The sequence below is a fragment of the Bufo gargarizans genome, chromosome 1 (genome assembly GCF_014858855.1).
Source record: "Bufo gargarizans isolate SCDJY-AF-19 chromosome 1, ASM1485885v1, whole genome shotgun sequence".
NCBI classification, from domain to species: Eukaryota; Metazoa; Chordata; class Amphibia; order Anura; family Bufonidae; genus Bufo; species Bufo gargarizans.
This window is the reverse complement of record NC_058080.1, coordinates 39,043,981-39,059,712: the sequence shown is the minus strand read 5'-3', so window position 1 is coordinate 39,059,712 and position 15,732 is coordinate 39,043,981. Positions and strand designations below refer to the sequence as shown.

Sequence of the window (15,732 nt, the reverse complement as noted above, 5' to 3'; positions counted from 1 at the left end):
CTCCCTGCACTAAATAATGTGATTCGTTACCACGAAGCGTGAGGAAATTCGGATTTGCTCATGTCTAATACTCAACTAGAATTAATTGTTATATTCAGTTATATCTGTTAATCACTATACTTACTGCACTTTGCTGCCATCTAGTGCTATTTGTTATATTTGGTTGTATGTAAGTTAGCTATGGTTGTAATTCATTATGTCATTCATGTTGTAACTCCTCCTACTCTGAGTTCACATCCTGTGTCCTTCAGTCTTTTCCTGTGTGTCAGTCTTGCTTCACAGAGCTGGAGAGAGGAATTTCCTTTGAACTCTATGGTCATTTTTCAAGGTATATTCAATAAATTACCTAAAGTCATATTCATTTCATCTCCTTCACTGGAATTCTATATGCAACTGGTGTCGCTAGAGGAATGATTATAGCAAGTTCATTATCTTGCATTGTTTGTGCAAGAGATTGCCACTCAAACTCATGAGACTTCTCTTGCATACATCAGTGGCAGAATTAGTGAGCAAGCTGCAGTTCTCTCTTAAAGAGACAGTACCTTTCTAAGCAAAAACATAACATCAACAAAAATGCATCATGTTTCTGACAAAGATGCACAGGAAGGAGAGTCCATGCTTAATGTACGAGCTAAACGTGCGATCAAACTGATATAAAAGATTACTTTGAGGCAACCAGAGTTGGGTTCCACAACAATCTAGATGACTTATGGGAAAGAGCCAAACACTACACAGCCGCTCTTCCACACTTTTACAACGTTGCAGCAGAGTTGACCGCAGCTTGTATAGTCTATCTGCTGCCTATGATCGATACCAGCCACTGTCCACAAAGTACATCATATTCCTGAGTAACTCTGATATCAATGATGCCTCAGCAGAACTAGGTGAGAGAAAGATTCTACTCCAAAGAAATTATGTCTAGTACAAGATTCCAAGGATATGGCAGAACTCCGTATTGCACATTTATAAGAGGTTAGATCACATCGATCAGCTTCAAGCAAGCTTGAATCTCCATCTTCCAGATAATGCTGACCTTCTGGAACGAGACAATGTGACAAGCTAATAGAATTCCATGCCAGTGCAGAAGAAGCTAGTGTTAGAAGCTCCTTTGCTAAGAAGGAAGCAGAGGTAAAGGCAAAGTTGTCACAGAAGGAAGCAAAGGCAAAGACATGTCTGACCACTGTGGATACGACATGTGAGTTGCGTGTGCACTATCCACAAAAAAATCTCACCCTCCTAAAGAATGTTGTACGCTCAAGGCAATGACTATGCAAGAGTGCAGACATACTCTCAAAGAGCTTGGGGTTTGTTACCTCCTGAAACCATATTGCAAAGGACTGTAAAGCTGCCATGTTACAGCAATGCATTCTAGTCCACCTCCTGACAACTCAAAACCTTCAGCAGCATCTAACCCCAAGCAACAGGTCTGTAACAAAACTTGCATTTCTTGACATCAAACAATATCATATACCCTCAACACCTGCTCTGGTTACGTAGAGACTTTCGGAAGAAGGGCCACTTGGTACGTTGTCTCTTCAGTCAAGGGCAATACTCATATACCCTTACCAACGTTAACTGAATGTTACTACATTCCAGATGAAATGATGAAAATTCCTACCCCAGAAGCTGCACATCATCATCCCCACTTAAGGCACCTAGCTAATGAAATTCTTCCTATGGACATGGATTTCGATATTCTAATCTTACTCGGGAGAAATATCCTGAGAGTCCTAAAGGTGAGCCACCAATGAAATTGGCCAGAAGATACCCCAAAGATGATTGCACGACTTACTTTAAGCCATGCTCTGATTATTACAAGGTGAATGTAAAGCTCTCTAACCTCATCCAGGCGCCTAATGACATTCCTACTCCTTATGATGAGAACTTAGGGAGATCAATGTTTTGCACAACACAAGATGACAACAAAATTTACCATTGCGTTCGGAGACGCAAGTCATGCGCAATCCAGCACGCTCTTCCTGCAGAGCTGCACTGTGACCTCACATTGCACAGCGTCAGGTTATAGTGTGCACTTACGTGGACTAGATCCTGACGCTGTATGTAGTCAGGTTACAGCACAGCATGGTGCCGGGAGAAGACCAGGGAGTGGTGAGTAAAGCCAGCACCAGGAGCACTACATTCACTGCTCCCCGATCCTACTGTCTAATAATGAACACTTCCATAAGAAACACTGCCAATTTACCCTACTTTTGGGGGGGGAAAGGCAAGTACAAAAATATATATTGGCAGCAAACTTTGCAAAGACGAGATGTGACGAGGGAGAAGTTGTCAGGGCGGTTTCAAGAGATTGGAGAAGAAAACAAAGGAAAATGAGTCCAGAGAAGATGTCACCTATGAACTAGATCACCTATCACTAAATTGTTTATTCGGGGTATTACTTGTATAATTTTTTTTATTTAGATGCTATATTATTGTACAGTATATTTGGAATATTGCACTATTGTGCTTATTATGGTAGAAATAATTTTCTGCCATACTGTTGTAAGGTAAACTATGGAGGTCACAGTCCAGGGCCCCTGCCAGCAAACTCAAAACTGATACCAATCTTCCTACATTACTCCAGTCTAGGCTACCCCTAGATGTTCACCAGAGCCCACCGCAAAGCCAGTGGACTTGGCTGCTAGGGGCCCATGTCTGTGGAATAAGGCAGCAGAAAACCAGTGTGAGCTCACAAGAAGACCTTACCAGATGACCAAACGGGAAACAGAAGAACAGTCAGCTAGCCAGGGTCAAAACCAGGGGAGTCAGAAGCCAAATCAGTAGACGAGGGTTTAATTAGGAGCCAGGCCAAAGTCGGTACGTCGAGGATATCTAAGCAAGAATAGGAGATATTCTTGCTTAGATATCCTCCATTTACTGAGTTTAGTTTGGCTCCTGATTAACCCCTCGTCTACTGATTTGGCTTCTACTGACTCCCCTGGTTTTTACCCTGGCTAGCTGACTGCTCTTTCGTTTTCGTTTTGGTCATCCGGTAAGGTCTGCTACTTGTGAGCATACTGTAGGACTAAAGGAGCCAGGACACATACAAAATCACAGGTACTGACCAAGAGTCAGTGCCTGATTTAAAACCCTCCACCTAGCTCTTTGATTGGACATCTGATTGGTTCATCTTCCTGTCTCTTTGATAGGCTGACTGGCCAGGGCTTGTTGGTTGGTGTGGGAACCTTCCAGAAACCATCATGAAACCTGTGCATGCGCCGCTTCTGATCTCTCCCAGCACTGCTGCACAGGCCAGAGAGGGGCTGCTAAGCAGAGGGACAGACACCGCAGTATGGTGGCCAGGTAAGTAGGTCTCAGCTACTCTGTGGGCACCTAGCAGACATACAGTATCTCTGACAGCCAAGTAAGGAACCGGTTGTTAAAAACTTGAATCCCACTCCTCAGCTAATGCCATCAATATTTCAGATATTAGCGTAAGTGGGGAAAAGTCGCAGATTGCAGCATAAATAGCCTTTGCGCTGCAATCTGCAACAGAAATACACAAAAAATAGGTGAATTTCTGTTAGTAAATGACCCCCCCTAATATTTATAGTATGCAAGCACCTGTGCTGGGACAGGCAGCTGTAGGGACTGGTGCACTCTCTGTATAGCGCTATGTAATATGTTGATGCTGTATTAATAGAGGATAATAAAAACAAAGCCATTCATTTTACAAGAATACCCAATTTTTCAGAAGACACGTTTTCATGAGTAGACGGCCGTCTGGAATTATTATTTTCCCCAGTTTTTCTTTGTTTATTTTCTATCTGGAGAATGTATGCATATTAAATTAGAATTTCAGCTGCAACTTGATATTCATTTTGTGTAAAATTCTGCAAATTCAATTACAGCGCTGTGATGAATATTATAGATGAAACATGCAATAAATCTCACATTTATACAGATAAGTAGCGCATGAGAATAAGCGGAGAGATTGCAGGAATATTAAGTTCATAGCATGTCACGGCTTAGCAATAACTACATCATTTACAGGCAAATACTAGCCAGTAAGATGAAGTCAACTAGAAGCTACTTTATTTAAAGGGATAGCTCGCTTCCCACAGGTGGCACTAGAGATGATTCTCTGGGAGATACCTCTTTGCATATTATTTTCCCATGGGGCATTGCCACAATCGCTTACAAGGCCACTTAGGCTACTTCCTTTATGTTCACCCTCCATTATAAATGGTCGGATGTCTCACAGACAACAACTGGTGAGACCTTTTCAAACCTCTGAACTCTACTATGGGTTGCTGTTAGTCTCCTCAATTTCACCAGTTGGATCAAGCTTCCAAAAACTGCATAAGGTATGCCTAAAGGGGGCCATACTAAAATAATGTTGGATTAACTTGATGACTTAGGTGGAATTTGGTGGGATAAGGCAACATTGCCCCAGAAGGAAAAGGGCCACTGTCCTATTTATCAGCCTTTTAAACCTGAAGGACCTGCAAACTGGCCTCCACCACCTAAGGGTTCTAAGGGCTCATTCACACAACAATATGGCCGCCGTGCCCGTGTCGCAGACCACAAGCAGCGTGTCCACAATACACTAGTATCGGCCAAGTGAATTCTGTGCTGTGGCTGTAGACCCACTGACTTGAATGGGTCCACGATCTGCACAATAAGGCAAAAGATATTTTGCAAAGCGGAGGAACAGATCGGAAAGCCCATTGAAGTTCTTCCGAGTGTTTACGTGGGCTTTCGGGTCCATGCATGTGCACTGCAAAGTGTTGGACTTATCCTATCCTTTGCTGTATTTTGCGGATCAGGGACCAATTCAGCACGGTGCAGGGCTACAGGCTGAATGATGTCATTCCACTCCTTCAAGTCCTGGAGCACAGGTTGATCTGGCTAGCCAGGGGACAGGGTATGTGGCACCTACATCTCACGGCCACCTGAGCCCTGTGGGGGCTGAACTGGCTGAGGAGGAGGACATTCATGCACAAGCAATGTATACAGAAATGGGTGGTTTATCTGCACAAGTGACAGGGGAGGAGCATGAGGAGCTGGAGGACGATGAGGAAGACCAGGCAGATGACCCTGACACCCCGTGGCAGTATGCAGTAGAGATGGAGGCAGGGAGTCCCTTCGAGTTCCTTGCGCAAATGGCCAGATGCATGCTGAATTCCTTGCGTAGTGACAGCCGTATTATCACCATTCGGCAGAGGGATGACTACTGGCTCTCCACCATGTTAGACCCTCACTACAGGTCCAAAATGGGGGACTTTTTTCCAAATGCTGAAAGGTAGGATAAACTCAACTACTATCGAGACATCCTATGTAGTCAGTTGGTCACTGCCTATGTGCACCATCGCCCATCCTCACGAAGGTCTGGGGGGGCCCTCTGCGCTCACGTTCCACTGCTATGGCTGCTGATCCAGAAGGTGGTGGCATACTTGGACTGCACCCTGCCACCCCAGATCCAAGATCCCATGATTTGCTGGGGAGCCAAACTTGATTTGTGGCCGCAACTGGCCGAGTTTGCCCTGGGCAAGCTTTCCTGCCTGGCCAGTAGTGTGGCATCAGAGCGGGTTTTTAGTTACCCCAAAGAGAACTCGCCTTTAACACAAAATCTTGAGAGAATAACCTTTGTAAAGAGGCATGGATCAGCCAGGATTTCCAAACGCCAGTGCCTGATGCATCAGACTTAATCATTCAGGGTGCCACACCAAAACATTGTGAAAAATGGCCCATTACTTCTGGCCACGTGCTTCAGACACTATTCTAATGCTGCCACCTGCCTGATGCCACATACCTGCTGCCTCTGATGCCATCTTCTCCTACTGCCACTATCTTGTGCTGTTACTGCCACTGCTGTTGCCCCCACTTCCCCATTCTGTAACTGGGCTACTCTGTTGACTCCTCATGCTGTTGTCATCCTCAGCACTCTGTGACTGGGCCACTGTCTTGACTCCTCATGCTATTGCCACCCTCACCACTGTGTGACTGGGCCACTGTGTTGACTCCTCATGCTGTTGTCATCCTTACCACTCTGTTGACTCATCATACTGTTGCCACCCTCACTACTCTGTGACTGGGCACCTATGTTGATTCCTCTCGCTGTTGCCACCCTCCCCATACATAACTGGGCCACTGTATTGACTCCTCATGCGGTTGCCACCCTCCCCACTCTGACGGGCCACTATTGTCCCTGTTTGGCCTTGTTGACATCACCGTTTATTTTACCCTTCTTCTGATCTATCAGAAGAACGGAAAAATGAAAAACACAACGTGTCCTGTCTTTGGAGCATCCATAAGGTCTCTATCACACGGTCAGTATTTTGCATCAGGATTTGCTCATGATTCGGAAGCCAAAAGCAGGAGTGGTTCCAAAACACAGAAGACATGCAAATACATGTTATCTCTGTTTTGGACTCACTCCTGTTTTTGCCTTACCAATACTGATCAAATACTGATGCAAAAACTGCCCAAATACTGACCGTGTGATAGAGGCCAATAAATGCCTGCATGCAGGACTTCTTTTCCCATCTGAATAAAACCAATTTGCAAATTGGGCTTGAGGCCTCTATCACACGGTCAGTATTTTGCATCAGGATTTGGTCACAGGGGGCTCTACTTGTATAAGCGTTTAATAGAACAGGTTCTGTAGACATCTATGTGGAATCAGCTGATGACGACGGTGTAAGAGTAGTGCGCTCTTTCAGGCTATAGTAGGATCTTGGGCCTCTGCACGGTTCTTTATACCTGATGCTAACATCAACCTGTAAGGCTGAGTTCCCACTTGGGTTATTTAGTCAGTTTTGGCCCCATGACTGCCCAAATAAGTGAAGTGTGCAGTGATTCTAAGAGTGACGCCTGTCATCTGCATGTTTCACAGGGTTCTACACCAATATACAGGCTAGGATAAAGCTGATTTTTAATGCACTTTGTTACAAATGAATTTGGATCGAATTGATTTTTATTTTTTTATTTGGCGAAGTGTCCGAATTAAATATTTGAAAACTTCGCTCTTCTCCATTAAACATCGACGGGGAAGATGAAGCGAATCTCAGGGTTTTTCTGGAACTTAGATATTGACTGCAATTTGCAATAAGGAGTACAGCGACCACTACCGCTTTTATTGTTCCTCCATGGGCAGTATGCAAGTCATAGTGATGTCACACAGGGCGACCAATCACTGTGGTGATGTCACTATAGATGGAGTGTCACCTGACGTGACATCACAATGAACATAGTATAAATAAATGCCTTCAAATACCAGCAACGCCCGAGTTTGAGAGAAATCAGGACTCGCTGTTCAGTCTTTTTTGAAACTCTTACTAGAATATCTAGATTTACAGACCTATTTTGGCCTCAAAACAGTTCATTTGTTCATTCCAAATGTCAATTTTCTGAAGAAAGCAACAACCTTCTCACCTTCAAATATCCGATCTAATCTCTGGCGCTTCACTTTGTGTTTGTCCATGAGAGACATGAGACTTGGGCGCCACCAGTTGTCCCCAGGCAGTGTTCCACCACCGGTTCAAAGATAGTCTACCTCAAAAAATATTAACCTTGTTCCCAAGTAGAAAATTACCTGCAAAGAAAAGAAAAATTATTATTGCCCGTAATTTCACAAAATGTTGGCCAGAACCTGTAATATTGATGACTTAGGCCCCTTTCACACGGGCGAGTTTTCCACGCGGGTGCAATGCGTGAGGTGAACGCATTGCACCCGCACTGAATCCGGACCCATTCACTCCAATGGGGCTGTGCACATAAGCGGTGATTTTCACACATCATTTGTGCGTTGCTTGAAAATCACAGCAAGCTCTATATTGTGCGTTTTTCATGCAACTCAGGCCCCATAGAAGTGAATGGGGCTGTGTGAAAATCGCAAGCAAGTGCAGATGCGGTGCGATTTCCACGCATGGTTGCTAGGAGACGATTGAGATGGGGACCTGACCTTTATTATTTTCCATTATAACATGGTTATAAGGGAAAATAATAGCATTCTTAATACAGAATGCATAATACAATAGGGATGCAGGGGTCAAAAAAATAAAAATTAAAAAATTAAACTTACCTCATCCACTTGTTCGTGCTGCCCGGCTCGTCTTCTTTCTTCTTCTTTGATGACCTGGGAGGAAAAGGACCTTTGGTGACATCACTGCACTCATCACATGGTCCATCACCATGGACCATGTGACGGACCATGTGATGAGTGCAGTGACTTCACCAAAGGTCCTTTTCCTCCCAGGTCATCAAAGAAGAAGAAAGAAGAGAAGCCGGGCTGCGCGAACAAGTGGATGAGGCAAGTTAAATTTTTTATTTTATTTTTTAATCCCTCCATCCCAATTGTACTATGCATTCTGTATTAAGAATGCTATATTTTCCCTTATAACCATGTTATAAGGGAAAATAATAAAATCTACAGAACACCGATCTCAAACTCGAACTTCTGTGAAGAAGTCCAGGTTGGGGTCTGGGTACCAAACATGACGATTTTTCTCACGTGCGTGCAAAACACATTAAAACTGCTATGCACTCGGGGGGAAATCGCGCATTTTCCCGCAACACACCCTGCATCTTTTCCCGCACGTCACCTGCAACGCCCGTGTGAAAGAGGCCTTAGGGTATATTCACACTAGCGGCAAGGAACTCCGGCAAGCTGTTCCGATTACCGCTCCGGCCCCATTGACTATAAGGGAGTTCCAGCGGCAGCAAGGCAAACATGCCGAGATGCGGACGGAATAAAACTACGACATAGTAATCAATCGTAATTAAATGAACGGAGCATGTTGGGAGTTGTAGTTTCACAACATCTGGAGGGCTGCAGTTTGCTGATCCCTGCTTTAGAAAAACAGCTTTTTTTTTTTTTAAGAGTTCTAAGAATAAATTAAAAAAAGTCCTATTGTAGGAGATTAGAAAAACATGGCAGCTTAGTTCCACTCATGTGAATTCTGTAATACCAGGCGCTGCCTAAGAGTGGCGCTGTTTATGCCATGTTTTTCTAATCTTAAACCACCCCAACACAGTTCCAATACCCTATAAATAGGGCAGACTACTATATGGACCTACTGGTTCCAGTTTATATTTTTCCATGGGAAAAAAAGTAAAGAATATAAAAGAAGGATAAAAGTCTGGAGTGCTTTGGAGAATTTGCACATTTTTCATTTTGCAGAGGCTGTTCGGAGCAGCTTGTTAGCGGGACACATAAGACCATTTACTAGTTATACATCTTCATATTTCAATGACAGAAAATATCAGCACTCAATACATAAAAGCTTGTGGAGCCAATTCAAGGGCACATTACTCAAGATGAAATCACATGGACAGCGGAACGCTACGGCGTTCTGCACTGAAGAATACATGAAATACATCTTATATATAAAAATTCCCACAATAACCTTCAACATTGTCACACTGTAGCCCCCTGTTGTCTGACTGCATCTTAAAGGGGTTATCCAAGACCTAGAAAGACCTCAGAGAATGGCCGACCTGCCGCTGGGTTCCAGCTCCATTGCTTGCCAACCATCTCTGGTCCCAATGTGACCGCTGCAGCCAATTACTGAATGATGTGCTGCATGGGCAATACACTGACGAGCAAAAGGGTAACAATGTTTTGAACTTTTGACTTTCAGGCTCCATATACGTAAGACTACCATTAATTTATAGACAACCACCTTGGCTATCTCTTACATAAACTGGACTTTAAAGTTTGCTCATCACTTGTAGGTCACTGCTGCGGCGGTCAAATGGCGCCCATCAACAGGATGCGCCATGTAAAATGCATTAACCCCTTAGTGACCAGCCTGTTTTGGGCCTTACTGTTTTTCTTCCTTTTTTCATCGTCACGTTCCAAGAGCTGTAACTTTTTTTTATTTTTCCGTCTATATAGCTTTATGAGGGCTTGTTTTTTGCGGGACAATTTGTAGTTTTTAATGGCGCCATTTTGGGATACGCATAACTTTCTGATGAACTTTTATTGACTCTTTCTGGCAGGGAGATAGGAAAAACAGCAATACTGCCACTGCGTATTTACAAGGTAAATTTTACGGCGTTCCTTTTTCCGGTATAAATAACATAATATCTTTATTCTTAGGGTCAGTACGATTACAATGACACCAAATACATATAGTTTTATTTACGTTTTACTACTTTTTTGCAATAAACCACCTTTTTTTTTTTTTTAAGAAAAAATTATTTTGCATTGCCACTTCCCAAGACCCATAACTTTTTTATTTTTCTTTATATGGATTTGTGCGAGGGCTTGAATATTGGCGGACGACTTGTATTTTTCATTGGTATCACTTTGGAGTATATGGCGCTTTTTGATCGCTTGTTATTATGTTTTTTTCGGTGGCAACTAAGAATAAATCAGCAATTCTGTCTTTTTTATTTATTTATTTTTACGGCGTTCACAATAGGGGATAATTTACGTGATATTTATGTAATACGGGTCATTACGGATGCTGAAATACCAAACATATGGGGAAAATTTTTTCATTGAAAAGCGTATTTATGGTATTTTTTTATTGAATAAATCATATTTTTTTAACTTTTTTTTAACCACTTAATAGTCCCACAAGGGGACTATAACAGACAGCTTTCCCTATAGTGCATTGCATTTTAATGGCAATTCTATTCTGACATTGACCAACAGGCTGTGCCAGAGAGGCGCAGCCTGCTGGAAATTACTGAAGGCTGGTCTGGGGCCTACATCAGACCCCAGACAGCCTTCACACAAATCGTCACCCCGCGATCGCATTTGCGGGGAGCCGATGGAAGACAGGGGGAGTCCCCTCCCTCTGTTAGCACTTTACATGCGGCGGGCGCCATTGCCCGCGGCATGTAAAGTGTTAAACAGCCCGGATCGGCACTCCTGCCGGTCCGGGCTGTTAGAGCAGGGCTGCGGCTCTCATGTAAGAGCCTGGTCCTCGATCCACGGGGAACCTGTGCAGTGCTGAGACTGGGCCACCGTAAAAAAAGCAGTGGCCCAGCCTAAGGCCCCTTAGTGACCGCAGTAAAAAGGCGTATGGGTGGTCACTAAGGGGTTAAAAGACAAGGGGTCACTGCCTCCGACAGAGAAGAAAAAGTTCAGTCTCCAGAAGCGTCAAAGCTTCTTTACTGTAAGAACGGTGAAGCTATGGAATAGACTTCCTCAGGACGTGGTCACAGCAGGAACAGTGGACAGTTTTAAAAAGGGTTTAGATGAATTCTTAAAAGTAAATGACATTAATGCTTATGAAAACGTGTAAAAATCGGAGTCTCATTTCCTTCTGGGATTCGTGTCCCCTTGTATCCCTTGGTTGAACTTGATGGACTTATGTCTTTTTTCAACCGCATTAACTACGTAACTATATGTAACTATGTAACAGTTCATTTCTTATAGGGGGACCTAAATTTGCATAATAAAAACCTTATATATATAATTTGTATTGTTTTGCAGTTGTGTAATTGCAGCCAGCAGTGTAAACTATGGGTGTTTGCACTTGAGTTCCTACAGGACACCCCTGACAAGGGTCGTCCCATCTTCATTACCATGAAACCACATCTTAAACCTGAGCTCTTGTCTTACTACAGACTTAATAAGGCAGTGTTCACACTATTTTTCCTCCTTTTTTTGTACAACAAAAATAGTGTCAACAAAAAAAACAACAGAAAAATGACAAAACTCATTACAAGTCAATGGGATCCATCAAAGCGGACTAGGATCTGTTAACACTAATATATTGTGTTTCTGAAGCCACCACTAGGGGGAGCTTATTGAAGACAGATTTGTGCAGTTTCTGGTGAATCTAATAATATGCAATACACTGCTCTCCGCTGCAATGCTAACAGTGAGTAGGTAAACGATGAAGAGAAGGCAGCGCTCGTACAAGCGCTTCGTTCTCTTCAAAAAGCTGATTAGCATGGGTGCTGGGAGTTGACCACCACCGATCTAAAATTGATGACCTATTATGAGGGGGGAAAAAATGACAACCCCTTTCACGGCATCTACAGACAGCCAGGATGTTATCCTTTAACCCTATGGCTATGTGAAGTCAAACAGGGGACTGATCCTTTACAAAATTCTGTTGAATCACACCTTTGTGCTGCCCTTATATAATACCGCTGTTCTTATACATTATTTGACTGATGGGACCTTTGAGTCTCCCTTGGGCACTAGGGCCAGGGTACAACTGCAATTCTCCTCCCATGTGTGTATCACTGGCCAAACTTCTCTCCATTCTCATCAAAAAGTTCTGTAACTTGGATTTTTTCTTTGCTTTCAAAAAGTCATTAGATTCAGTCATGCGAAGGCAACTCGCTGGGGTGAAAAACATGTTATGAACCCCTGCTGTTGTTTTCAATGAAGTGACAAGTCATAAGATTGGAGAAGTAGAAAATCCTAAAGCACCACACTGATAAATGTCTACATCTATCTCTGTACTACTTACATTTATTCATACTCCATAGCACGTCATACCCCGCAGAAAGCCATCTCTAATTCATCGATCAGTAATCAATAGTCACACAGAAGTATTATTTGCTTACAAAACAGACACCATACAATTATATATCCCATAATATAGTATAAGAAATATACGACCTTCGCTACCCCCATCAGAATGTGCCCATGGCAGCTACAAGTCTCGGATGACACCTTTGTGTTGAAAAGATGGGGAAGATGATTGAAAAGTTGCTAAAATAAGAGATGAGATGAGATGTGTCTGGAAGAAGTCGTCATGACGGTCTGGGCCAAAAGGAGAAGATAGGAAACGAGAGCATCTACAATCAAAAGAGACATCACTGAATGTAATATCTATGCTATTATTCTCCTATGCTTAGTAGCACTAAAAGACCAGGCAGCATGCTTAAGGTTGGGCTTGCTTGGTGAGGTGGCCCTCATCTCTTCTGCCCTCTCCATATCATAATTAGAGACAACTGAAGAACAAGGAGGACAGAACATGGCAGCTAGGAAGTATGTGTTGTGGAGCATTTTGTGCTGCATTGTAGTATTTGCTACTGTTGAGGACATATTTTGTGCTGCAGTTTGGCTTTTGTTTGGCCTTGCTGCAGAGGCGATATGGGTGCATCTACAAAGGTAATATGGGTGCTGCACAGTAGTACTTTGTCACTGGTGCAGCCCTGGCATCACGGACTGGATGAAAAAGTTTGAGGAACCCTAATTTAGACCATCTAAAGTTCTACTGTTTTGTATTGTGGTGGTGTTATTTATGTGCTTGCGTGGGGGTATGTTTTAGATGGTCAGGGTCTCCACAGACCTGACCACGACACTTGTTATAGCCTGTTTCCATTATAAGGCAGATAGTTATACTTACCTGATGGCCATAGTATTACTAACACACTGCACCACAACTAATTAGATGATAGCCACAACACCGTATCTCTACTGCATGAATACCTTGGCAGATAAGATGTACATTGACATCTCCAAGCTACATCATATGAAGGACTGCATTTAACTGTTCCAATAAAAATTCCATCTTGCGCCCAACCTTTAACCACTGGTGACATCTTGACAAATTACAAAGATAATGAATTGTCATTGGCTGTTCTTTCCAATCGTTGCACCACTGCAGCATGGACAAAACCACTTTATTTCAGCTGCTTGGACAATGTCCTGTCACTAGAATCAATCAGCTTCTCCGAGATCTGTGCCATCAGGACACCAAACACAGTGTTGAAGAGGGGATAGAGATCTCAGGTTTAATCCTAATTGTATAGTGCCGGCTTCTAGCTTCTCCTTGTATTGTTCTCACGGGTTCCGGGCCGTCCTCGTGTCAGACAGAACGCTAGGAATCACAAAGAATAATGCCGGGACAAGATATATTCACTGACACAACAAACCGACTTGTAATTAAGGCAACACTGGATACTGTAATTTATCATCTGCATTCTAAGCAATTACGTCAGTGGCCTAACTGATCAGAGAGAGGAGGGTGTGGACACTTCTACTGACAATACACATAGCTACGAAGGAGTTTATACTGATGAAATTATATAAATGTGAAGATTAAGATCAGCCACAATTAATATGAATGGTTCAGCACAGTATTATTCATATAAAAGTATAGTTCTGCTCCACAAAGGAGGATAAAATATCTACTATAATACTGCCACCTATATACAACTATAAAACTGCTATAATACCACAGTGTACACGAATATAACTATTATAATACTGCTCCAATTGACAAGACTATAACTACTATAATACTGCCTCCTATGTACAAGAATATAACTACTATAATACTGCTCCTATGTACAAGAATTTAACTACTATAATACTGCTCCTATGTACAAGAATATAACTACTATAATACTGCTCCTATGTACAAGAATATAACTACTATAATAATACTGCCTCCTACATACAAGTATATAGCTACTATAATACTGCTCCTATGTACAACAATATAACTACTATAATACTGCTCCTATGTACAACAATATAACTACTATAATACTGCTCCTATGTACAAGAATATAACTACTATAATACTGCTCCTATGTACAACAATATAACTACTATAATAATACTGCCTCCTATGTACAATAATATAACTATTATAATACTGCTCCTATGTACAAGAATATAACTACTATAATACTTCCTCCTATGTACAAGAATATAACTACTATAATACTGCCTCCTATGTACAAGAGGATAATTACTATAATACTGCTCCTATGTACAAGAATATAACTGCTATAATACTGCTCCTATGTACAAGAATATAACTACTATAATACTGCCTCCTATGTACAAGAGGATAATTACTATAATACTGCTCCTATGTACAAGAATATAACTGCTATAATACTGCTCCTATATACAAGAATATAACTACTATAATACTGCTCCTATGTACAAGAATATAACTACTATAATACTGCTCCTATGTACAAGAATATAACTACTATAATACTGCTCCAATGTACAAGAATATAACTACTATAATACTGCTTCATATGTACAAGAATATAACTACTATAATACTGCTCCTATGTACAAGAATATAACTACTATAATACTGCTCCTATGTACAAGAATATAACTACTATAATACTGCCTCCTATGTACAAGAATATAACTACTATAATACTGCTCCTAATGTACAAGAATATAACTACTATAATACTGTTCCTATGTACAAGAATATAACTACTATAATACTGCTTCATATGTACAAGTATATAAATACTATAATACTGCTATATACAAGAATATAACTACTATAATACTGCTCCTATGTACAAGAATATAACTACTATAATACTGCTCCTATGTACAAGAATATAACTACTATAATACTGCTTCATATGTACAAGTATATAAATACTATAATACTGCTATATACAAGAATATAACTACTATAATACTGCTCCTATGTACAAGAATATAACTACTATAATACTGCCTCCTATGTACAAGAATATAATTACTATAATACTGTTCCTATGTACAAGAATATAACTACTATAATACTGCTTCATATGTACAAGTATATAAATACTATAATACTGCTCCTATATACAAGAATATAATTACTATAATACTGCTCCTATGTACAAGAATATAACTACTATAATACTGCTCCTATGTACAAGAATATAACTACTATAATACTGCTTCATATGTACAAGTATATAAATACTATAATACTGCTATATACAAGAATATAACTACTATAATACTGCTCCTATGTACAAGAATATAACTACTATAATACTGCTCCTATATACAAGAATATAATTACTATAATACTGCTCCTATGTACA

General features: G+C 41.4%; 1 protein-coding gene across 2 annotated transcripts in view; it reads right to left on the bottom strand.

The window, feature by feature from the left end:
• The window catches only part of CTBP1 (C-terminal binding protein 1), a 291,924-nt gene extending 284,441 nt beyond the window's left edge, over positions 1-7,483 (bottom strand). The window contains exon 1 of one of the 2 annotated variants that reach the window (XM_044294954.1): positions 7,378-7,483. In XM_044294954.1, coding sequence (XP_044150889.1) covers positions 7,378-7,435 — 58 coding nt within the window. In that variant the 5' untranslated portion in view covers positions 7,436-7,483. The remainder of the gene's footprint in view (positions 1-7,377) is intronic. The other variant, XM_044294936.1, reaches the window with a different exon arrangement.
• Positions 7,484-15,732: the final 8,249 nt, after the last annotated feature.